Below are 25,210 nucleotides of genomic sequence, written 5' to 3'. Positions count from 1 at the left end.
TCATATCAAACGTCTCTGTCGCAGGTTTACCGAGTTTCACACACAATTTAATCGCGTACCTCTGCTTTAACGAGGGCCACATTTTCAGTTTGCACCACTCACAGAAAAACGTCCGCGAAAATGTTTGTTCTGACTCTACAGGTGCTCGGAAACAACTGACCAGCCCTTCATTAGCTAGGAACACCCTCTACCGAATCCAGTCGATGCGCGCATGCTCCGAAGCACAGCCGTGGCCAGTCAGTTCTATTACTTCCCGGACACACCCTATATGCAAGAGACGACGGTACATTATCAGAAACCCAAAGTTGTTGGCCCATAATTACCTCCTTTGAAACCAATCATGCTTTCACATTCTCTGAATGCACTTCAAAAAGACAAGTAATGATTATTTTTATATAGCATTTGGCACAGATTTCTTTGACAGTTATACCAACCTATAAAAAAATTTTTTGACGAATGGCTTTTTGCGCGAAATTTAAATTAAAATGTCTTACTATCTTTTTTCCATAGTAGTAAGTATAAGTAAACCGAGGTAGCGAAAGTAAAATAAACAAAAATATCAAGTGATTTCAACGATCCTTATAACTAATATTATATATATATATATATATTATATATTCTAATAATTAATTGTGACGGAAATGTATTTCTAAATGGTTTGTTTTTAAGATACAATTTCTTATTGCTTAGCAATAGCTTTCTCAGAATATATATATTTTTAAAAACGTTAAAATTTATATACACCGTTGATACCGGCAATCTCTTTGTGCACCAGGTCTTTGTCGTCCAACGTCAATATATCACGTGTACAAGGAGTGCAACAGGTTGGCCTGACCAACAAGAGCAGTCGAATTGAAATTCGTCTTAAAAACTATTTTTGAACACTTGATTGCCATACAGCCGCACAAATATATACATAAATTAATAAACATAACAATACTGTACTTCTGTAACCATTATATACCCGTAGCAGTAAATACACGGTCATATATACATACATACAATATAACGTTTGCTGAATACATTTAAGCCCACAGTTTGGCGATTACCTGGAATTCGCTCCGCTTGCCGAAGGCTGAGCGCGACTAAATGAACGGACAGGTGCTCACAGCTGCTCAGTTGTGTTGTACTCTATTAGTTGGAATGCTATCATAAAACCAAATAAGCCGGCTCAATGCACAACCACACAAACCCAATTCACAGCCGTTGCCAAGACGAGTATTTAGAAGCTGGGTTTTCCCAAGCTTTGATTTTATCAACATCGCGGTCTGCTCTCTCTTGGACTTTTTGTTCGGACTCGGGTTTTGAACGCGTCACAGCGACAGTGAGCAGAGTTACGCTTGTCAGCCAATACGCCACTTATAAGTTTCGCTAAATACATTATCGACGCTCGGTGTGCGTCTACACAGCTAATGAGCGATTCACGCAATGTGTTTGTTATTGTAATATAATATTATGATAATTCAATTAATACAAATTTTATGCAAAACGCGCTAAACATCCTCGGTTTCATGGTTCACGTTTAGGTTTATTATAATAATATATCGAAGTGCCGTAAAGCAATGGATGAGTGTGTATGTTAAAAAATGATTGAGATTCCCAAATAAATATTTAAAAAATCTACAATAAATTTTCAGAACAAGATATTAATTTAATTCTTCGATTAGTGTCGTGATTCTTAATAGTAAACAGAAAATGTAACACCAAAGTGTTTATGTCGTCTCCGTTTCTTAAGATAAAATGTTTCAATAACTTAGTGATTACAAACGTCGGACATTTGGTCGGTAAGTCCAACTCATAATTCGTCATGTATATTTTATAAATAAAATGTAATGTAATTATCAATGTATCTTATAAAGTCCCTTGTCTCAGTTCAACAACCCTGAATACATTTTCCACTAATAAATCAAGGCAGCCATGAATGTAAAACACTCATTGAATGGACGTTAGTTTGAGTTTCGTATACTATATTTTACCCTTAAACGATTGCCGGTTCCTCTAGGCACCTGATGTTTCCCCAGGGGATCATTTAAGTTTCATTTCATAAAATTTGAATTTCGATTTGTCAACTTTTTATCAAAACGTACATCAAATTATATTTTGATATTTTATTCAGACCAGCTTTGTTAATTCGTTAGTCGTTACTCGGTAGCTTCTTACGTGGGTTTTGTTTTTATAAAATTAACAGATTATCGTTTTACCGAGTAACGAAGTACCAGACTGGCAATCATGATAGTTTTTTGGTAGTTGGTAGCATCACTCAGCTGTTTTCTTTGCGTTGTTACCTCAAAAGTTAACTTAATTCATGGAAAAAATTGCTGTCCACTACAAATTAGTTTCTGACAAACTTTTCAAAAGTAAGTATTTAATATAATTGAATAAGCTGTTTTGAAACAAAATTTACACCCACTACTGATGTACAGCAAAAAGTATGTTCACAGATAAGTGTTTTAACGAAGTACCAACTAACGAATTACCAGATTAACAAGTTCGGTCTGAATACCAGTATTGAAGATTCCAAATTTACTAATGAATGACAACAGTCACTTGAAAATGCAAAATTTTCCTTCAAATTATTTTTTCGTTCAAGGGTTAAGTAAACTGCATCAACTCGGATGATTTGCGCATAAACCAGTTATGCTTTCGCATTTTAAATTTTCTAAGAACTCCACAGTTATCTCAGGTTATACCTACATATATCTTCGTAAGTGCGTTCGCAGATATACAAAAAGTTTATGATAACTTTGCCTAAACTAAGTGGTCTAGAAAATTTCGGAACTTTCCCTCTTCTTTATTGGCGTATACATACTGCATACGTGATTAGTAGAGGATGTGTCCGTTAAAAGGCGAGCTAAAGTGAGAAGGCGAAATATTACTCCCCAGGGTTGGGCGCTGTGTTTGGAATCCTCCACATAAAGAAAAGCAGCCCCGTTGAAAAAAAACTAAAAAATTTTTGAACTCACCCCTATAAAAATTCGGGTACGACAAAACTGTGTTTGTTCTTGCCGCCGATTCAAATATGTGAGAGGTCAGGATATGGATTGAAAATAACAAAAAAAAATTAGACCAGTATTGTTTTTTCCAGCGGCGGAGTTTCATCCGATTAAAGCAAAATAGTATTTCACTATGTCTCTTGTTCCTATTTTACTGGAGAGTAAAAAAATACAATTTTTATCATAGTTATATCTGGAAATTAAATGGTCTAGGACAAAAAGATAGAAGGTTGTAAATTTAGACTTGCGTTTTTATCTTAACCTTCCTTAAAAAGAGAGCAAGAGGTTTGATCTTACATCTGGCTGTGCTACATCACAATTAAGGACTTCAAGTGGCGGATACTATCAGTTTTGGTCTTGCAAGTTGGTTACCAAAAGCCTTGGGCTTGCCAATTTAGAAACACTTTTCAGACCCATTCTTTTTCTGCTATCCTTCTACCTCGTGATAAACTTTTGCATTGCCATTTAGTTTCGTCATATTTCCTTCTCTGAGAGCAAGCAGTCTCATACTCTCACAAAATTTGCACATTGACAGCGCCGAATTACAATAATTAAGTTCCCATATGTATTCTTAAAATTAAGTTTAATAATTGATTTTCATTTATTTTAGCATTTCATCGCATTTAATAAATTTGTATATTACGAACATGCTGCATAGTTTCTTTCAACACATAGTAAATGCTTTATTCAATAAATATTTGAAATACTAACATAAACACCAGCTCCCATTCTACTATACAATATTATCAATATACATATATACTACATAGTTGTACTATAGATACATGACAGTGTAGATAGAAGCAGGTTCCAATCCGGAAAATGCATGTCCATTGCACTGCCTACACATTCGTTCATATAACAAATGGCCGACTGATAAGCGACAGACTCGGTTCAATCATTTGTTTGCAATTACTTTAGGAAGCGTAAATTAAGCTAGTTCTGTATTTGAATCCAACACATATCGCCAACTCAATTTATATACTTAAAGTATTATACGTACATATGTACTTGCATTTGGGAATTTCAAGATTTCCCGCAGTATCCAGAACCGTGGATCTTGGCTTCAAATGCCAACTGCAAAAAATTCTATATATAAATATGTATGTTTATGTTTTAAATGCCCAATTTCAATTGAAATATAATTAACTTATAACGAACTTACCTTTATTTATTTAGTGTTCAGCTAAGACAGCGATAAAGGTAAAGAAGCAGGCTTAAGCTGACAAAACTTGTTTTGAAATTTTACGCCAAATGTGTGTTAATAGTTATACAATTTATTTAAATTTCTAGAAACACGTTCTGACGCATTTTCCTCTTTACTGAAAAAAATAAACATTGAGAGAGAAAAAGAGCAGATAAAAAATAGAACAACTTTATATTTACTTGAAAAAGCTCACAGTGACTTCTATAAAAAAGAGTTCAGTTGCCATTTAACATCAAGATTAACGTGAAAATATGAAAATAGAAAAATTTGGAAAATCGATGAAGAAGGTATAGAAAAGGAAGGTATTATAATGACGATTTAGTAGTTCATTTTCTACTATGTGCAATAACAGCCAGTTTCTTAGCCTTATTTCGGGCAGAAAAAACTATACTTAGGCTTTTGCGACAGCACATCTACCGATGGTGCTTCCGCGAAGCCCACCTATTTAGTAGTAGATCACAAAAGGATACGGGACCACCAATTCGCTGCTATTTTACCGGTTCTAGGGTGCCTTTTCATGCTAGCTCATCAGTTTTACAGTTTCCTGCGATTTCACTCTGACCCATACCAGTCTTAATAATAATAATAGTAGGCACTCTTCGACCAGCCCTGTATGCACTGTTAATGAGTTCAAGACTGCACTCCTAAGCAGTAAATCTACTGCTACCTTAATGGCTGCAACCTCGGCCAGTAAGATACTGGAGATGATAGAAGGCTCCTGATAGTAGACCCCTCCACCAAAATTCTCCCAGCTTTGACACATCCGTGAAGAAGCTCGCTGCCGCTCTCGTCCAACGGCTTTTTCCCACCCATAAATTAAGTTTATGATCCGATATGAAGTCAAGGTGAGTAAGAATTTCACGGTTCCAGATCCGTGCTCTTTTAGAAATTCAGAATCTCTGAGTGTGATTGAAACTTTTCCAGCCATACACCTTCCGACAATGTCCCCTATTTCTTTCAACCTTTCTTCACCTTTTGGAAATATAATTACGATTCCTCAGAAGATTACATACATAAAGGACTTTCTTCAGAAGTATATGTGAAAAGTAGGAAAGATATGAAAAATATAATATAATGAATAAAATAGAAAGAATTTTAGAGACTCATCATATCAAAAATAAGTACGTTAATGTTATAAAATCTATACCAATAAATGACCAAAATTCAAGGTCATTAGTTTTCCGTTACGTCGCTATATTTACGAACTAATATACAATTTCCTAGAAATCGAAATATTAACCAACAAACAGTAATAGTAAAACTATCATCTTTACGAGCGCAAAATTTGCCGTGTCCCCTTCATTACTTACTTCAGACTGTAAAAACGAATGTACAACCATAATAAAATATCTAATAATTAAAAAAAGAAAATATTAGAAAATGTAAACTGAAGTGCTCTGCCCCTCTACGATGCTAGACTATATTAGAAATTTATTTAAAAAAGTTCTATTTTGTTTTCTTTGTTTTCTCACTTCTCTTTAGCCTTTAGGCTAACCTCATTACGGAATTAAAGCGATTGTGGGGCGAGTTTACGGAGAGAACCTCTCAATTTCGTTCGGTTGATCGTAGTGTTAACAGTCGTGGAAGCACACACATACACAAGTGGAGCAGCATGATGGAGAATTCACAGCTTCAGGTACGAACACTCGGGCTCGGTATCGCTTGATCGAGTGAGCCGCACTCAGTTGATCACAAACGCTTCAGCGCATCGCCAATATTAACTGGTACGGAGAAACGCAAGCCTGTAGCGACTTGCTTGCTAAGTACGTAGAGTTTTTGTGTAGAGATTTTGAGAAAATACTGAGCAAAAAAAGCCTATAATTTTTGTTGTATTGCTCCAAGTGCAAACGAGTTGTGTGTGTTCCTCGTCAATAAATATACAAATGAATTAAGAAAAAATTCACTTAACTGTCATGCAAATGAATGTGTAATTAAGTAAATACTCGTACATATTTATGAGTGAAACGAAAAATGGAAATTTTACACTAAGCTTTTGTCGACATTCAACAAGTACGAAACAGAGCTTTAACTGAGCAACGGAGTTCGACGTGATTAAAAGAAGGGGGTGGGAAAAAAGAACTGCAATACATACACACGTAAAACAAAATGAAAAAAACATAGTGTAAATTTAATAAAATCAAATCTATAATAATAAAAAGTGTGAATTAAGACACTCCAAAGAGTGTTGTGCTATTTAGTGTAAAACAAGTTACTCAAGCTAAGGCGATAAATCATTCCTACAAATGATGATTGTTTTGCCGCCATAAAAAGCCCAATTCTATGTAAGTTCGTGCAAATCGAGTATTCTTTGGATTTGTATATCTCTACTATAAATATGCATGTTTCAAACAAACTCTCCAGAATGCTAAGAAAACCCACTTTCAGAAGTTTGGACCTGAAAATTGAATTTAACCGTACTTTACAATTACAATTATTGATACAGCGTTCGGGGTATTCCACAACAGACGTTTTATAAATTAGTGATAATTATCTCGCTTTCCCAACGTACTCAAAAGGTAAACGATTCGCATTCTAAAACCGGAACAGGGTTTATTAATTTTGTCATGAAGTTTGTAATAGTCAGAAGGAAACGTTGGTGACTCTACAAAATATATAAACATACATATATATGATCAGCGTGATGACCTAGGCTTCAGTTTTTGAGACACCGATTTCAAATTTGTCATACCCACTTTTCTTCCTGAAAACAGAAATGGACCAAAATGAAATTCTTGGATCAAAATCAAGTTCTTTGGTGAAAATCTTTCTTATTTGACAAAATATCTTCATCAAATTTGGCATGGATTGTTGTCTTAGACACCGGTAGAATTGTATAACTAACTGAGTAAAGTACTTTTTTACTTGTGAAAATATCTTCCCGAAAGTTCGCATAAATTATTGTTCAAGGCAATGCTACAGCCTTCGAAAAAATTGTTCAGATCGGATAACTATAGCATATACTTACATATTTGCTAATCAAACTGATCGTTCAAAACTAATTTAAAGATTTTTTATACCCTGCTGTACTATAAAAAATGTACCCGTAAATGGTATTATAGTTGCAGTACACCCGATGTTGATGTTTTTTTTTTGTTGTTTTTGTTTTTAATAACTTCCTTGTTAAGAGCATAAATTACTTTTATTTACGAAAGTCATATTTAAGCAAATTAATATTAAGCAATTTAAATAAATGACAACGAATACACAAAAGGTGGAGTCACGTAACAGTTATCTTTTAGGTCGACCTTCCTTTTGGAAATATGGTTCATGTTATCTCTGAGGTATTAGTTGGCAATAAAGTGATCTCATGATTTTATCCAACAATTTTAAATTATTGCAATTATCTTCACCCAATGTTTGCAACATTTAACACCCTTTCGTTCCCTAAGTAAATTGACTTCGACTTGTCTCGCGGAAGAGAATGCGATAAAAGAATTTGCATCGACTTTATTCGCGTTATCATTTCGCAGAAATGTATTTATGGAATTGCTTGTGCGAATGCTCACTGAGCAAATACGCGCAAACACATACATTAATATGTATCTGTGTGTGGACTTGCACTCGCGTGTATGGGTGCGCCGAACGTGAGCGAATCGACAAGGCTGCTCGTTTGAAATAGCCGTCAACTGTGCACCTTAATGGCGTAAATAAGCTGGATTGTGAAAGCAACAACAAAAAGAAAACACTGAAATATGGATTTGTGTTTGTTTCTGTTTCTGTTGTGCTGTTTACAGCCGGTTGCGAATACTTATTTATTTTTTTACATTTAAGTTGTTAACTTAACACGTGTGTGTGTAGAAACATTAGGGTGGTTCAAATAATTTGTGTAAATTATGTACATAGGTAAAAAGTTTTTGAACAATTCGAACTTACTAGTACGATGAATGTGAGTTTGTAGATGGGGATTTGGAATTGTGCGGTAAGAGCAGAGAAAATATTGCACTGTAAAAATTCTCACCAACTGAAAACTACTGATGCTGACCTGATTAGGTTCTCTAAATATCTGGTCAGGGTTGATAACAAGTTTCCCTATTCTTTGGCCTCATATTTCCCACCTATGAGTCCTTATAGAAGATCAATGGTCTCCTACCCTTAATTATTGAAGTAATTTTAAAAACAAATGAAAAACAAATGTTTTTCAAAATAAACACGACAACAGTTCATCTTCGAAATTGGGTTCAAGAGGGTTTCTTCTGAAATTCTTTGTCATTGGCATCAGAGATGTTTAAGCCACTCAATCATCTCAATAATTAAATTTTTTTTAAAGTGATTACAGTACGAAACCAAAGTGCTTTACATAAACATATGTATGTTAGTGACTAATTGTACGTAAACTAATTGACGTCATGTCAGTTCATAGGCTATGCGCGCTCACTGTATGACTGCTCCCCCGTGAATTTTAATTTGAAAATTGTTAAACCAACAAATTTTTGGAAGCACGATCAAACGATTATGTATGCTTGTAGGTGTTTGTAAGGTGTAGACCGTTTCTAGTAAGTCTTCTTCTTTAATAGCGTAGTCACCGCTTACGTCATTATAGCCGAGATAACATCAACTTTTCGCAATTTGGTGCCAATTCCGGATTCCTAGTGCAGCCAGGTCTTTCTCTCTCTTCTGCTGCTGCCCCTGGCGGATTTTAGTGCATTCGGACGACCTGACCTAACCAGCAAAGCCGCTGTCTTTTAAAATGTTGAACTATGTCAATGTCGTCATATATGTATCTCGTAGAACTTATTATTCCATTGACTGCGGTATTCGCCGTTGCCAATGCGCAATAAGTCTTCCCCAGAATATTTTTCTCGAAAATCCTAACGTCGAAACAAGACGGGAATAATGAGTGAACTATGCAGTTTTGTCTTTGTTCCTCGAGAGACGACTTTACGTCTTGCATTCGTTCACTACGAGACCCGTTTTCTTCGCTTCCTTATCTCGTGTGGAGAAAGCAGGATGTTGGGATTAATGGTATCAACATCATCGGTCAGCAACTGTATATTCTTATAGAAGATTGTACCTTTTGTATTCAAATCTACAGCTCGAATTATTTTGTCCTTGGGTAGATTGAAGAATTCGCAAGATACTGAATTCTGAAACCTAGTTCGGCGCGGAGAGGTCCTTCTCGATACTGACAGAGTTTTTGGTATTGCTCAATGTCACCGAAAAACTAATACGACTGTGTAAGTACACGACTGTGTAAGTATTAGTATTTCGGTGATAATTAAAAGCAGCATTGAAGTCGGCGAGAAGGTGGTGTGTGTCTATTCTCTTTTCAAAGATTTGGCGCAATGTGAATATATGGTTAGTTGTTGATTTTCTAGGCCTAAAGCCACACTGATGAGGTCCAATCAATTTGTTGACGGTGGTTTTTAATCTTTCATACAGTATGCTCGATAAACCTTATATGCAATGTTGAGGAGGCTTATGCCATGGAAGTTTGCGCGGATTATGAGATCCTCCTTTTCGTGGATTGGACAGAGCTCACTTAAATTCCAATCGTCGGACATGTTTTGGTCCGACCATATTTTATAAAGAAACTTTCTTCTTATAAGTTGCTCGCCGCCGTATTTAAATAGTTCCGCCAGGAACTCACCTATATAGGTTATATTTTTCAACCATACAATAAAGTCTCACTGATTATAAATTACTACGGTGCAGTCTTGTGAGCACAGACGTCAACTTAATTTTACACGGATTTGCCAATCAAAACTTTGTACGTTTCTGAGAGCTCGACTTTGGTATTTGTTGACATTATATAAGTATGTAGCTAATGTACCAAGATAAGATAAGGAAAAGTAACTTACAAGCCCAGTTGTAATTAAATATACACTACAGACTGTTAGAAGGGAGTCAGCAGCAGTTTGAATCTTATTAAGGACTCTAGATTCTGAGCTCTCAAAAGTACTTAAGCCAACCCATGTGTATTTTTAGGCTCAACAAATGTCATTGGAAATTTCGTGTGTTTGAAGATGACTATAGAGCTAAGAGAGAGATAAAAAAAATTTGATCTAAATTCTACGTAAATTCTTGGACCAACCAATAGGAATTTTAAGCCCTTCCCAGTATCGTTGCTTGTAGATTTCTGAGCCAATACCATAGTTTGAATTAAGTGTAAACAGAAACAGAAACCTTACTGTTAACTCCTTATAACGGAAAAACTCGAAAACATGGTCATAATAAAACTATCTGTTTGAATCGCGATATTGTTTGCACTCTTTTATCAATTATTTCTTCTTTCATTACAGAGCCCCTGAGCCAAGAAATAGTTGTGAAATGTCGCCGGATATAAAAACAATATAATAATAAGTATCAAAAGCATTTCGGCAATGATAACTGGGGACTGTTGAAAATATGTAATGCAATAAAAGCGAAAGTGCATGTCTTAGCAATAACAGTATTCCGAACTCAAGTATTGATTACGACGTTCTGTACAAAGATTAAAAAAAAATGCATTTAAAGAATGATAATGAAATGAACTCAAATCCTCAAATAAGTGCTCATCTGAATGTTGAATCGGTAGCAGTGAAACCAAGCGCATTTAGTGCCACATCAGCAGGAGACGAGGCAGCAATAACACCCTCAACCTCGTCAGCTGGCAGTTGTGCCTCTTCAACAGACTCTGGCGTTATCATTACCGACTACAAAAGTCTAAAAGTCAACAATGTTGATATCAATCGCGACAATTTCAATTGCAATGGTACAAGTGGCAACAACGCAAAAGATAACAGCAACAGCAATATCGTCAACGGCTATGACGACAAGCGGCGGCGGAGTGTGGAAAGTTTGAAAACAAACAAGAATATTACAATAAATACACAAATTGACAATAATAGCATAAATATTGAAAATGTAATCAATGTGCGGCGGCAACGAAACTCATCCGGCAGCAGGGCGTCTTCGAAGAATGGCTCGCCGGCAGTGTCGATACGCAGTAATACCATATCGATCATATCGATTGATGAAAATGCCATCGACTCCAGTGTCGTCGACTCGGACTCGGACTATGAAGGACAATACAGCGGGTGTGTTGTGAAAAAGCTTGGTCAGCAAACAACCTACGAACCAAACCACCCCAATTTGCCGAATATTAATAAAGGCATGCAAGTGCTAAGTCAGACTATAAGTCCTGGTGCAATACCCCCAACAGCCGGCCCACTATCCGAGACGATACTCAATGGTGGTGCGCTTGCACCCCCCGTACTCGGCCCTCCTACGTCGCCGAGTTCAGCGCAAATCGGTAGCATCGCACTCTCGAATTCCACAGATGTTACCTTCGGCGATAAGCATTTTTACGAGGGTCCCGTAACGATACAACAGTTTCTCATTGATAGTCGTGATAAATGGAAAAACGGTGAAGAGGGAAGTGATAATCCTGCCTTCACTGGCGATCCAGGTGAGTAATACGTGCACTCAAGCGGTTGTATTTTGTTGCTTATGCGAGCAGTCATTTACGAGCATCAACGAACATTCTAGTGCCATTACTTAGGGCTTCGCATCATTTCTGCTACACACACACCTGTAAGCTTGATGTTTGGTTGTTATTTGGGTAGTTAAATGTCTTTTCGCAGTTGAATTGCACATACAAACATACATATATACATATATTTATAAAACTATATGTACTCAACTTTGCAATTGCGTTCTTCTGAGGCAAATATTGTTTGCGCAATTATTTGGGAATTCATATTCATTTATATAATTTATGCATTGTGACAAAAAGCTCCTGAAAATTGTAATTAAATTCCGCGAGTAAATGATATTTCAAAAAAATTTACTTAGCTAAATTGGTTGGACCCTCTCTACTTAATTAGTTACTATGCGAAATAAGGGCGCGATCTGTCAAACAGTTAAAAATATCGAACAAAGAATTTGTCCCAGGTTTGATATTTCTAACCAAATTTCGTGTGCGGAATCATTGCGAATGTTGGAAAAGGCAAACGGTGATTTAGTTTTATCAAAAACACAAGCCTACGAGTGAGACATAGTCTTCCAAGACGGTCAAATGATCGTTGAAGACATGCCTTCGACCTCTTCAACTGATGAAAATATTAAAAAAGTGGACGATATGGTGCTTGAGAATCGTCAGGCAAGCGTTAGAGAGTTGGCAAGAGAGTTCGACATCTCTCGCGAGTCCGTTCGAATAATTTTGGTGGATATTCTGGGAATGACACGCGTTCTTGCTCGACTCATCCCGAAAGAGCTAAATTTTTTTCAAAATACTCACGATTGAGACCGAACTTTAAACCAAAAACGCATCGAATACCATCGATCAACCACCTTATTTACCAGATTCTGGTGGGGATTGCTTTGACGGCATATTGATAAAATACATATTGATTGAAAAACAAAAATTTAAATTTAAAGGCAAATCTGACAAAATAAATATTGATAAATAATTAAAAAAATGTTGTTTTATTTCCAAATTCCCGGTACTTTTTGGTCACAATGTATGAATATTCAGGTAAATTTTGAAAAACAATTGTTTGTTTACACAAATGTATTTAGGCTTGTTTACAGCAGGGAACATATAAATCTGTTGAGACCATAAATTTTTGCCGAAATTATCTGTAGTTGAAAGGCAAATATGCTGAACAACAAGATGCTCAACGCATAACTGCGCTGAACACGATATATTTTATTCACATAGTCATAAGAATCATACCCAAATTCAAACGATTTTCACTTATTCTATCGCCCACGCGTAGGCGAGTTCAATATATACATTTTTTTTTCAGGATTTTTCGCAGTTGTTCAAGGCTTTTAGGCAAGAGCATTTCTAAAATGCACCCGACCTTCTTTTGCTGCTGCAATTTATTGTTTTTAAGCATTTCCCTGATCTCGTAAATCCAAATTAAGTTACATAGCATCGAAATATTTGCACTTTTGGAAAACTAAAATGATAAGAATTTTCCAAAGCGCATTTCTATATTCGTTTCGTATTTTCTTAATAATTAACGGAATATATGTCTATGTATGTATGTATGTGCGATTATGAATGTATTAACGCGGTACATACATACATACATATGTCCAAAGATTTAATCTATGTATGTAAAGGAAGGCGGTGCAAATCTATCCAAAGCAGTTTTTATCTAATCCATAGTATATTTTTTAGAGACTGACTCATCCACTTTAAATTAAGAAAAAGTTGCGTATATAATATACTACATAAAAAGAATACATAAGCATCCATACAACCATACATACATACATTCATATAATAATATGATCATTAGAGGGCAAGCGAAATTCGATTTATGTTGACGTTGCTGGTAGACGAATATTCTATATTCAATACACATGTGAAGTCAGTTTCTCTCTTATCACATAGCTAGTGGAAATCAAAATAATCATGCCCTCTTAATTTATTGCTCATCGGGGAGTTAAAAGTTACGTAAATTCTCTGTCAGGCAGGTATCTTCTAAACATACAAACTCTTCATTTTTACATACAATAGTATGTATGCATGTATGTATTCAGCTGCGTTAAGCAAAAGTAAACAAGTGAATAACACAATCACTTAATCAATGTTGCGATTTTATTGTTCTCCATTTCCAGAATGTGTCTTTTTAGTGCTTTATTTAATGGAACTGAATGAAAGCGATTAAGAAATGTATTTTGTCATAATTGAGCTTCGACACGTTTTCTAGTTTCATTCAACATTTCATTGTAAATACCCGAAACTTAAATCCATACTAATCATGCGAAGTAACTATTTATGCCAAACAGCAGGACAATATTGTACGCATTGTGACAAGTTCCAGAACTTCTTCAACTTATAAAAACACATCAACTAACTACTGATTGAGGGGGTTTTTCTAAAGAAGTAATCTACATATTCTCTGTATGAGACCTTTCACGCATTAATTTATTTCTCTGCTCCATTCATGCAAATTCGATGACTCTGTATTGTCCAAAAGGCATTTTCAGATCAGTTCGTTCTAAAACATCTAAAAAGCTACATCGTGCGGCAAGTGCCCCACATTAATACTTCAAATCAATTTTCGGGCAACTATCGACCTCATTACCAAGTACAATAATAATATAGATAGAAATGTCTTTTTGTTGTTCCTGTAATCAGCCCATTGGCTGGTATTCCTACGACAGTGCTATTAAATGCAACGGCCCTTGCCAGTGTAAATTTCATTCCTCCTGCACGAGAATTCAAGAATTGCAAATTTCGAAAATGGGCAAAAATACAGTTTGGAAATGTAGGAACTGCTTTTATTTGTGTACTGACAGAATCAACGGCGAGAAGTGTGAAATAAATGAGAAAATTCTTTACGAAATGGAAAAACGCATTCAAGTTTTGGAACATAAAATGTTAATATATACGATGATAGGAGATCTGAGTGAGTGACCTTTGTAATCCCAAATTATACTACTGTGAGCAAAAATTAGCAAGACTTTTTCATTTAAACTTCGCGTGAAGACCCATTCGTAGAAATTTTTTTTTTTTCTGGGTTGGTAGGACTCTCAGTAACATCTATGCCAAATGTCACTTCAAAATAGTCATTGATGTTTAGTAAACGCTTATCTTTCTTTCGAAGTACATAAAGTGAAATTATGCAACAAAGAAGTTCCATTGAATTTTGTGTGCGGAATCAAATTTCTGGTGCCAAAACGTTCAGAATATTGGAAAAGGCGTTCAGTTGATGACATACCACGTCTAGGACAGCCACCCACATCAAGTGATGATCAACACGGCAATAAAATAAAAAAAAATAGTTTTTGAGACTCAACAATTTTCAGTCAGACATCTTATGGAATATCGGAAAGATCAGTGAAAACATTTTTTAAAGATCATTTGGGCCTAAGAAAAGTAATAGCACGAATGATTGTGAAATATTAATTGTGTAAACTTCCCGACTACCAGGATGTCATGAAATATATTATTATTAGTGATGAGTCTTGGATCTATGCTTACGACCTAGAAACACAGGATCCATCGGCCGAATATCGTGGCAAAAGTGAATCAAAGTCGAAAAAACGCGTAAAAACAGGTCAAAAATCTAGATTATGTTGACAGTTTCTTTCGATTATCGAAGAAACTGTCGACAAGAAATACTAATCGAGTGTTATGCATCGTTTTCGCGAAACTATTCGTAAAAAGAGGACAGAATATAGGCCGACAACTTTAGGTTTTATTCACAACGATAATACACAGTCGCCTGAATTAGCTACGAGTTACTTCTGACTGTTCAGCAAACTCAAACGACCGCCCCGAGGAAACTTTTTTGAGTCAATTGAACACATTCAACGTAAATTGCTTCGCGCATCGAAAACTATTCCGGAAACTTTAACGACTGTTTCGAGGTTTGAAAAAAATTGTGGCAAAGGGAGATTACTTTGAGGGGGACGAAAAGATTTTGAAGAATAAGTTAAGAATTTTAAAACTATGAAAACAGTCTTACTACTTTTTGCCAATAATAGGAAGATCATTGCTCGCATAACTTATCATTTACCACCCAACAATAGATAGTTTATAACAATCCCTGATGATAATCCTTGAGATATTTACCTTTAGCAGTCTATGGGTATACTTATGCCAGACTTCTTATGGAAAATTCAGGTATTGCCGGGCGAGTTTGTAAATATTGTAGGAAATGGTTGCTTCTTAGACTACACTGCACATGAATAAAAACTTTCTTTACTACATATTTTTATAATTATACTTATACATAACATTTCTCTTGTTTCCAGAAAACGGCGAAAAACCTAATAGTTCATCCACACCGCCCGAAACTTCATATATATTCAATTTTCATCGGCGAGCTGTCATCATTACCGGCACTGTAATACTACTCACAATATTAGCTGGTATAGCTATAGTCACGGTGAATGCTCTCACAAAACAGACGATTCGAAAAAGTAAGCTTCTAGGCGATGGCGACGATTCCAGAAAGCATATTCCAATCAATTCAACAATAGGTATTTTTAAACAAAGATTTTGGTGCTCATGGTGGTTAAAACACAGACACAAACACACACCCATAAACGCACATTAATTACCTCCCACACTTTCCATTTAAAAAAGTTCAACTGAATATTGTGAAATTGGGCGAAATACTCAAACATTAAAAGTTTTGAATATCATCTTTCATTTGCGTATTTTTGTTATCGTTTGCGGTATCATTTTCGTTTGTCTCATCTTATATAGCATATAACAAAGAAATTATTTCTGAGAAAATTGAAAACCGCATAGATATCATTAAAATGAGTGATAACCTCGATTTGTGCATGCTCTGCAGCTTTTCTCTCTAGCAAAAGTGGCTTAACAAAAAATATATATGATTACAGACAGTCTCTTAGCTTTATGAAAACAAAGATTTTTGAAATTAGTCGGCTTAAACATTAATTTTTCTGCAGTTTTCGGTTTAATGCAGATTATGAAGATTAATGTCGCATTTCCACTTAAAGCACCGCTAACTTCTCTTCGCTCTGATGCAGGCCTTTATTTTGAGCAACATTATTGCGAATTCAATGAGAGTTTTACTTTCTTGAAAACAGCTGTTTAATTCTGTTATTTAAATTTTACGCCATTTCATGATAACACTTTACGAGCCGTATTGGCTTCATAGAGAAAGAGTGTAATTTTTAATGTAAATTTTTGAGATAGTGAGTATTTTATAAATATGTACGTACTCAGTAGTTGTCAAAGCAAACATTTTTTACATACCCACCACCATTTGAGCACATCTAAGGGTGAAATACATTTTTAAGTGGTCAGTAGGGTAATCTGACCCGTTTTCTTCATTTTTTATAGAAGTTTTTATTTTACAATAGAACTTTTTTTACATATCATGAAGCATATCGTTTAGTGTATAAACAAATTTTTTCGGAATTTTTTGATGACATCTATCGGAGAAATGGCTGGGTGAATGAGATGCGTTCTTTTCGAGTATGAAATATATTTATAAGAATTGTATATTTGTAAATAAGTAATAAGCTAAGAATCGATTCCCCGGTTTATAAATAGCCCTCTACAAATAGATAGGCGGTATAGTATAAGCGATTATCAAATGTTAATTACCCACACTCATGCATTTAGTTAATACCTCCATTGATTATATTGATATTGTGTCAATAGGAGAGTGTCATTTCACTTTTTGTTGAACACCACACAATCCACCATTTGAGCTCAACTGCAGATAAAGAAATTATAACAAAGTCTAAAATTTTTACTCACTAGCCTCGAGAAAGCCTTTAGCTGCGATAAAATATAGTAGAAAAAAACATTATTTCAGAATCCCTTCTGGATCAGACACCATCTCTGTCTCCAAAGGTCAATAACCTACAGTCTCCAAAGGTCAATAACCTCCAGATCTTCAATCCGACTTTATCGAGAGTTATAAAAACTATATCTGAAAAGCATTGAATGCTAATGGTTGAGCGATATTCGAAAAAGACTTTTCGTATTTTGAATCAAACTTCAACTTAACGTTTTTATATTTAAAATGAACTTTAATGAACCAAATATACACAATTTTAGTCTACCAGTTTTTAATATTTTTCCGCTAAAGACATTATTCCATCAATGTAAAACTTTTCCGGTTTCTCCGCGAGAAACTGCGGCAAGTAATTTTCACAGGCTTCTCTTGAAGCCAACTTTACTCCCTTAAGGTTGTTCAGCATTGACCGAAACAAATGGTAGTCCGATGAGGCCATATATTATAATCAAAGCAATTTTTTGCAAAGTCAAGGCTATATATTATAATCAAAGCTTCCCAGCCTAGTTCTTCCAGTTTTTGCCGGGTGATCAAAGAAGTGTGTGGTCTAGCATTGTCCTGATGGTAGACGAAGCCCTTTCAGTTGATCAGTTCTTGGGTTTTTTTTCGATTGCTTGTTTCAATCTCATCATTTGTTGACAGTAAAATGTAGAATTAATCGTTCGGCCAGGCTGTAGCAGCTTGTAGTGGATGATTCCTTTCCAATCCCACCAAACAGTCAACATAGCCTTACGAGACGTCAATCCTGGCTTTGCGACCATTTATTGAGCTTCGCCACGCTTGGACCATAATCTTTTTCGTCTTCTTGTTACCATTCGTTTCAGAAATGGTTCGAGTTCATTTCGTTTCAACAAAGAATCACAGATGTTAATTCGGCCCATTAAATTTTTCACAGACAATGTATGTGGTACCCAAACATCGAGCTTCTTTTTGTAGCCACTATTTTTTAAATGGTTCAAAATCGTTTGATAATGAATGTTAAGTTCTAGCGTTCTAGTCGTATAATAGACACAATTGGTAGCACTGGAGATATACGACTTTTTCCGCAACCCAATAAGTAATGTGGGATTTTTCATTTCCGTGACTGTTGGGCCACTGATAGAAGCAATCATTTAAGTCACTACATCCATCACATAAACTGATATCAGAGCACAAGAAGTTTTCGTTCTATATTATTACGAGTACTTTTCACAGGATTTTAAGTTTTGTTTTTTTTTTCAATTCGCACAATCATCTGTTTCATACAACACGCATACATACGTACATGGTATAAGTTATGTGTGTACTTCAAATTCATATGTTAAATAAATGTGAAAGTGGTTTAAAATGAACTTATTGGAGCACCTTTTTAAAACCAAAAAGTTAAGTTGAATGGAATTAATGTATTTAAGCCGTCTCGTCATAATTATACAGACAGACATTGCAAACACTCGATTATTTCATTTCAGCACCTCTGCCAGATGGGGCGTACAAGTTCAATGGCACATTACTGGTAGTCAGCAAGGATGAATGGTATGCCGAGGCAGAGCACGGAGGCGTTGACAAGCTAAAACTGCCAGTGCAACGCGTCATTATAGCACACACTGCATCAACATCGTGTGAGACCAAGGTAAAACCCTACCACAGAAAATTTTATGAAATGAATATATATAATATCTAAATTGATCCATTTCCATCTTGACATTTCGTAGCTTCAATGCGATGCTCGAGTACAAAGTGTGCAAGCCTTTCATATACACTCAAATGGTTGGGGCGATATCGGTTATAATTTTCTAGTTGGAGGCGATGGTTTGGTATACGAAGGACGTGGCTGGTACAACCAAGGCGCCCACACCTTGGGCTATAATAAAGATAGCATCTGTATTGCATTTATCGGTACATTTAATTTGCAAGTGCCCACAGAAAACGATTTGAAAGCAGCTCAATTACTCATCGACGAAGGAGTGAGGTTAGGTGTGCTTCCAGAAAACTACCGACTTTACGGAGCTCGGCAACTAAGTGCCACTGAAAGTCCCGGAAAAGCGCTGTATAGCATAATAATGAAGTGGCCTCACTGGAGTAGACAAATCTGAATGGAGTGCAGAGATTTTAAATTTAATTTTCAATTCGAAATAATTGTGAAACATAATAATAGTGACATTGGATTGTATATTTTTTTGGCTTTATGCAGTAGTTTTACCTAGATTGTATTTATATAATTAGTTTATCCGAATTTAAAGCAAATATACTTATTTATACTACACTATTACACCGTATTTTATATGAACCCTTGAAAGAATTCGTAATGCTATAATTACATTCCATTCTAATTACTTTTCCCCCCTGACTTTAACATAGCGCTCAATCGCAATGAAGTCCTCTTTATAAGACATTTCATGGAATTTCTACCCGACTATGAACTCCTTAATAAAAATTAAAAGAAAATAAATTATTGAATTTACTAACTTGATTTGTGCCTATATTTTGCAGCGGATGATAACGTGGGAGGGGGCAAGATATTGCGAATTGTTCCACGTGATGCCTGGTTAGCCCAGCCGCCTTCAAGTGATCCGTTACCTYTGGCGACACCCGTCAAAAAAGTCATTGTTCTACCGACGCGCACTGATGATTGTGAAACACAGGTGAGCTGTCAGTAATAAGAAAAGGCTTATCAATTTAGTATATAGTACATATGTAATTTCACATGAATACATTGTTTAATAATTTCAAACTCTTTCTTCCAGGCCATGTGCGTTTACCGGGTGCGCATGACACAAACTCTAAACATCGAATCTCAAAATCACGATGATATTATCTACAACTTTCTAATTGGCGGCGATGGCAATGTGTATGAAGGTCGTGGATGGGATGCGATCGGTGCCCATTTGCGCGGCTTCAATTCGGATAGTATTAGTTTCGCCTATATTGGTACTTTTAAAAAGCAGAAACCTGCGGAAAAGCAAATGGACGTCACCAAATTGCTGCTTGASGAAGGTGTGCGACTTGGTAAACTCTCGCAGGATTATAAGATATATGGAGCATATATGTTGGATCCGACTTCGACGGATGTTCAGTCAGATGAGTTGTACAACAGCTTCAAGGGTTGGCCACATTGGTCTGAATACGTAGCTCAGTAAGGCGCAATATATGTATATGTACATATGTATATTGAATAAGTATATAGGTGTCATTGGAATCTAAATAAATGTTTATAAAATTTTTATGAAATTTCTCAAATTTTGTCCTAATAATAATATATAAAGTGTGTTTCTAAAGTAGTTTTCATATTTCTACATTAGTAAATATATAAGTAATTAATTGTGAATGTTAGCTTTTAAGWYAGATTTAAGAATTTTAACAAAAGCTYGACCGAAATTGTGAGCTCATTTTGAYTTGGTAGATGTTTTCATACTTTGGAGCGTGTTTGTACCGAAATCGCCCGTTTTTATAGATCATGGCAATCTCAACAAATGTTTATAATATTTTTATGAAATTTCTCATTTCTATTTCTCTCAAGTTTTGTGATAATAGTTACAAAGAATTTTTTCTAGTCAAAAATACAAGCATTTAAACACAATTTTTTTTTTTACAAAATTTTTTATTATATTGTAAAGTAATGAAAGAATAGCTCTCCCGCGTTTTTAAATTGAAGTCATTACGAGACAGAGTTAAAATATCATTTGTAATTCTCATAAAATTATATAAATTGTGATATTTGAAATAGTTTTTAATGGCAATTTTGCAAATCAAAAAATTGTAACTACTAATGTAGTTTCGAACAACAATAACCATCAATATTAGCAATTCATTCATAATGGCATAGTGACTAACTGAATTCTTTAACCTCATAATAAATTAATAAAAACAATCGCTCAACTGCGTTTCAATCGTTGTTTTTCTATTTCAATTAGAGTTTCGACAAATTATTGGTTGCCAGCTCTCATAAATGCGCTCCAATCGCTAATATAAGGCATCGTCTTTTTTTTCATCGTGGCCTGAGGAGGTATGGTTCGCCTTCTCACCTTAGCTCACCTTCAAACGGATGTTCTTTGGCCACCCAGAAGATACTTGGTCAAAGATCGGAAGTCGTGAGCTGTTTGAGCCATATGTAAAAGAATCGTTTCTGGCGACTCCCAAATGATTGGCGATCAGAGAACCCTCACTTGCGTGTACTTCTACACATGACAACCGAAGCTAAAATTTGTAAAGGGCAATGCTTAAGAAACCTATAACATATAACAATATTTGGAAGACACTTTATTCGGCCTTGAAATTTTTTTTTATAAAAATATATTCAAATATTACTGCAGTTTTTAATCTCAGAATCATCGCAAAGTTCGTTGTAATAAGCTCACAAGACCTTAATAATTTAAGACCCGTTTTTTCAATGTCTAGTTAGCAGCGACCTATTTGGTTAACTTAACCATAACTTAACTAACTGCGAGCCAGACAACGGTCCTAACTCTTCAATACTTCATTTGGTGCAACCAAAACATTTTCCAAAAGTACAATTAAAATTCAAGAATATGTTCTGTGTTTTAATTTCATTTAAATCAATTAATTTCAAACTCAATATTACATGCAATTTCCATGAGTTAAATTTTTCTTTGCGGAAATAATTTTCGCATTCTGTTTGTATATACTACTTCAGCATCAGAATAAATGTCTCATAAAATTAGACGAAAGTAATGCATAAAGCATATACATTTAAATAAACACATATAACGGGTGATCCAAGTAGGGGTACTTTACTGAGCGTTCGCAACACCTTTCCCCATCTTATGACCCAACATTCTTTATTGGATAATATTCGATCGAATAGCTGCTCGATCTTCCCAAGGACTCTTGAAAATTTCCAAGAAGATCAAATGTTTCCAAGCCAAATTTTGTTTAGTGATGAGGCCCGTTTCTGGGTCAATTTGTATGTATACATCCTGAAGAGATTCAAGAGCTGGTATTTCATTCAGAAAAAATAACTGGAATCATCGGTTCATATTTCGTCAAAAATGACGCCGGTGAGAACGTAACCGTCAATCGCGACATGATATCGACTCATTAATGCCTGAAATTGAAGCCCATGATCTCGGCGGCATTTGGTTTCCACAAGACGGTACCACTTCCCACACATCGCATCAGTCAATGAATTTAATGGTCACCAAGATAGTGTGATATCACAACGTTAGACTTTTTGGCGTATCCTAGAATGTTTTTTCGAATGATAATCAACGTTCCTCACTAAATTTGAAGTTTTATGTTTTTTTTTTTATTTAAAATGATGAAATGGATCACCCTTTAGTAGGTATCCATTATACATATATTTGATCATACAAGCCATAAACAAATACGTTCTGTTTATACCACATATAACACACATCTTATGCACGAAATACTCTGTGAATTCAAGCTTTCACATGCACAGTTCAGAATAAAATAATACACTCGATAGTTTGTTATTAGAATTCAGGATTGATCGCGCAGATCTGAATAAAGTTTAAAGTCATATATACACATTATTCAGAATGTGTTAAACAGAAATTGCAGGTAGCCATGAGAAACCCCCATGATTTGTGATCAAATATCATGACGAATGTTACCTATATAAAAAATGCTGAAATTAGAAAAGTTGTGACACGTACTCATTTCTCTATACATCTACTGTCTTGAAAAGGATTTGATAAAGCATTCTCAGCTTATAGAAAACCACCAAAGATGTAAAGATATTTAACATAACTTTGCAATCCAGGCGGGATTTGCACAAATGGATGGAAATCTCAAACCCGCAACTATAAACAATTGGAAATTTAACGCTATATAAAACACACGACTGTAGCAGTAAGATGATTTGTATGCAATTCTTTTCTATTTGCCAATCATCAGTTTCCACCTATAATTTTTATTAATTATTCAATATGCTCCATTATAGAATATGCACAGATCAAACAGTATTTCATACCTTGTAATCTTGCGATACTTTCAAGCATTCGTACGTACAGAAGACGTTTTTGTTTTTGAAACTAAAGCGTACGAATTAGCGATTGCAGGGGAATTTTATTTTGGGAGATAAACATTTAGCTCGAAACTACTTTCTTTTTAATATGTCGTATTGCACTCAATATTCAAACGTCGAGAAGAATGGATCGCAAAGTAGTGAGTATTTGTCGGGACTGCAATGAGTATTCGCTTTCCGCTTATGACACGCAGAACCCTTGTTTCGGCGAGTCCCACAAATATTGCACCAACTTGGAGAATCCACCGGAGCAATCCTGTAAAAATGTTATTTGGGTGTGTGAAAGTTTCTATCATTCAACCGCTGAAAGTGTTAATCATGAAAATAATGATTGCAAGTTCAAATCGAAATCACCAAATCAAATTGAAACAAGATACACCGATTTGCTCGACAAGACATATCTGGATTTGGCACAAAGAGGTGAGTTGCAACATACTATCCACACTTATTTTCAGTAAAAACTGATTTTTAATCTATTCTAATGTAATAGCTCACGGTCATCTCACTATATCCTTGCAAAAACAGAACCAACAATTTAATTCCAATTTTTAAGAATTAGGACTACAGATCTGTCTTCGAAGTAAAACATTAAGTTTCAATACAAATAAATATTTGGTTGTATGTAGTATCCGGCTTCATTGTACATATTAAAAGGGCATAACTATTAGAACCGGTCGATTTTTTTTTTATAAAATCGTGTGTGCGGGAAATGTTCTACGGATCATTCTGTACAACTTTTTCTAAGAAAATATGGTTCTAAAACAGTTTTGAGCCAGCAGTATTTAATGCGAACTTAAAAAACTTGAATAATCGCTTGTATGGGTTTATGATCCGCAACATAGTTGTCCGATCTAACCGATTCAGACAAATAATCAATAAAATGCCGAAATTCACGTACATATTCAATTTCATTGCAGTATCACAAAGACTGCTGAAAAAAATCTCTAATTCCAAAAAAATTCTCCTTAAAAATCGCGCTTTTATAGTCTCTTAAGCAAAGTTGTGCAGAATTCTACGGATCATTCTCACTAAGGACTCATTTCTTCTTGTCTACCTTCAAATCGACCCACTATAAAAATAATGATATGTCGAGTTTTGAGACTATAACTTTATTTTTGATTTTTGTCTCGTTCCAGCCACTGACGCCGAAGAAAACGGTTCAGCCACGCAACAGAAAGCAGCGCATGCATCCATGCTTAATCGGCGTATGGTCATCAATATTGCAGCTATAGCATTGTCAATAATATTAATCGGACTGCTGTTGTTCCCTGAAAGGACTGGATTTTTCAATGAAAACAAAGGGTCATTTCAAGTGATTCCAGTAAATGCAACCCTGGGTATTAACACAAACATACTACATACTAACACAAACAAATTGACAAAGTCATTGCCTCCGGTTGTAAACTTTTAGACTAACTGTCCGTTAATGTACGAAAATTCTTAAAACTGAGAATAATTTGCATACAATATACGAATAGGTCACATATGAACATATAATAGAAAAGTAATTATTCTCGGTATTTGAGTGGAAAGCTATGATTCCTATTCAAAGAAGTTTTTAAATAATTACAAATTAGCGCGCAATCGCAAGGAAGTCCTCTTCATAAAACAAATCTTCGAATTTCCAACCGTCTATGAACTCATCAATAAAAATATATTATAAAGAAAATAACTAATTGAATTTCCTAACACGATTTGTGTCTTTTTTTTGCAGCGGATGATAACGTGGGAGGGGGCAAGATATTGCGAATTGTTCCACGTGATGCCTGGTTAGCCCAGCCGCCTTCAAGTGATCCGTTAC

The 25,210-nt window shown here is 35.3% G+C and overlaps 2 protein-coding genes across 8 annotated transcripts in view; both read left to right on the top strand.

The window, feature by feature from the left end:
• The first annotated feature begins 1,376 nt into the window (after window positions 1–1,376).
• LOC108968966 (peptidoglycan-recognition protein LC-like) lies at window positions 1,377–21,272 on the top strand. 7 transcript variants are annotated; one of them, XM_018933357.1, is made up of 7 exons: window positions 1,377–1,574; window positions 1,638–1,784; window positions 5,683–6,482; window positions 10,440–11,587; window positions 15,898–16,125; window positions 19,893–20,044; window positions 20,147–21,272. In XM_018933357.1, exons 4-7 carry the CDS (start codon window positions 10,642–10,644, stop codon window positions 20,537–20,539), a joined length of 1,719 nt encoding a protein of 572 aa, XP_018788902.1. In that variant the 5' UTR covers window positions 1,377–1,574; window positions 1,638–1,784; window positions 5,683–6,482; window positions 10,440–10,641; the 3' UTR covers window positions 20,540–21,272. The 7 variants fall into 7 exon arrangements, with proteins under 7 accessions (XP_018788902.1, XP_018788903.1, XP_018788907.1 ...); XM_018933358.1 differs by having other exon boundaries at window positions 1,377–1,784; window positions 5,683–5,963; XM_018933362.1 differs by having other exon boundaries at window positions 1,377–1,784; window positions 15,898–16,065.
• A 2,210-nt stretch (window positions 21,273–23,482) lies between these two features.
• Window positions 23,483–25,210, top strand: part of LOC108968953 — a 2,064-nt gene continuing 336 nt past the window's right edge. Inside the window, exons 1-3 of the mRNA XM_018933338.1 lie at window positions 23,483–23,829; window positions 24,546–24,746; window positions 25,124–25,205. Coding sequence (XP_018788883.1) covers window positions 23,535–23,829; window positions 24,546–24,746; window positions 25,124–25,205 — 578 coding nt within the window. The 5' untranslated portion in view covers window positions 23,483–23,534. The remainder of the gene's footprint in view (window positions 23,830–24,545; window positions 24,747–25,123; window positions 25,206–25,210) is intronic.

This window comes from Bactrocera latifrons, unplaced genomic scaffold, assembly GCF_001853355.1.
Source record: "Bactrocera latifrons isolate USDA-ARS-PBARC rearing strain unplaced genomic scaffold, ASM185335v1 scaffold_235, whole genome shotgun sequence".
In the NCBI taxonomy this organism is placed as follows: Eukaryota; Metazoa; Arthropoda; class Insecta; order Diptera; family Tephritidae; genus Bactrocera; species Bactrocera latifrons.
This window is presented reverse-complemented; position numbering and strand designations above follow the sequence as displayed.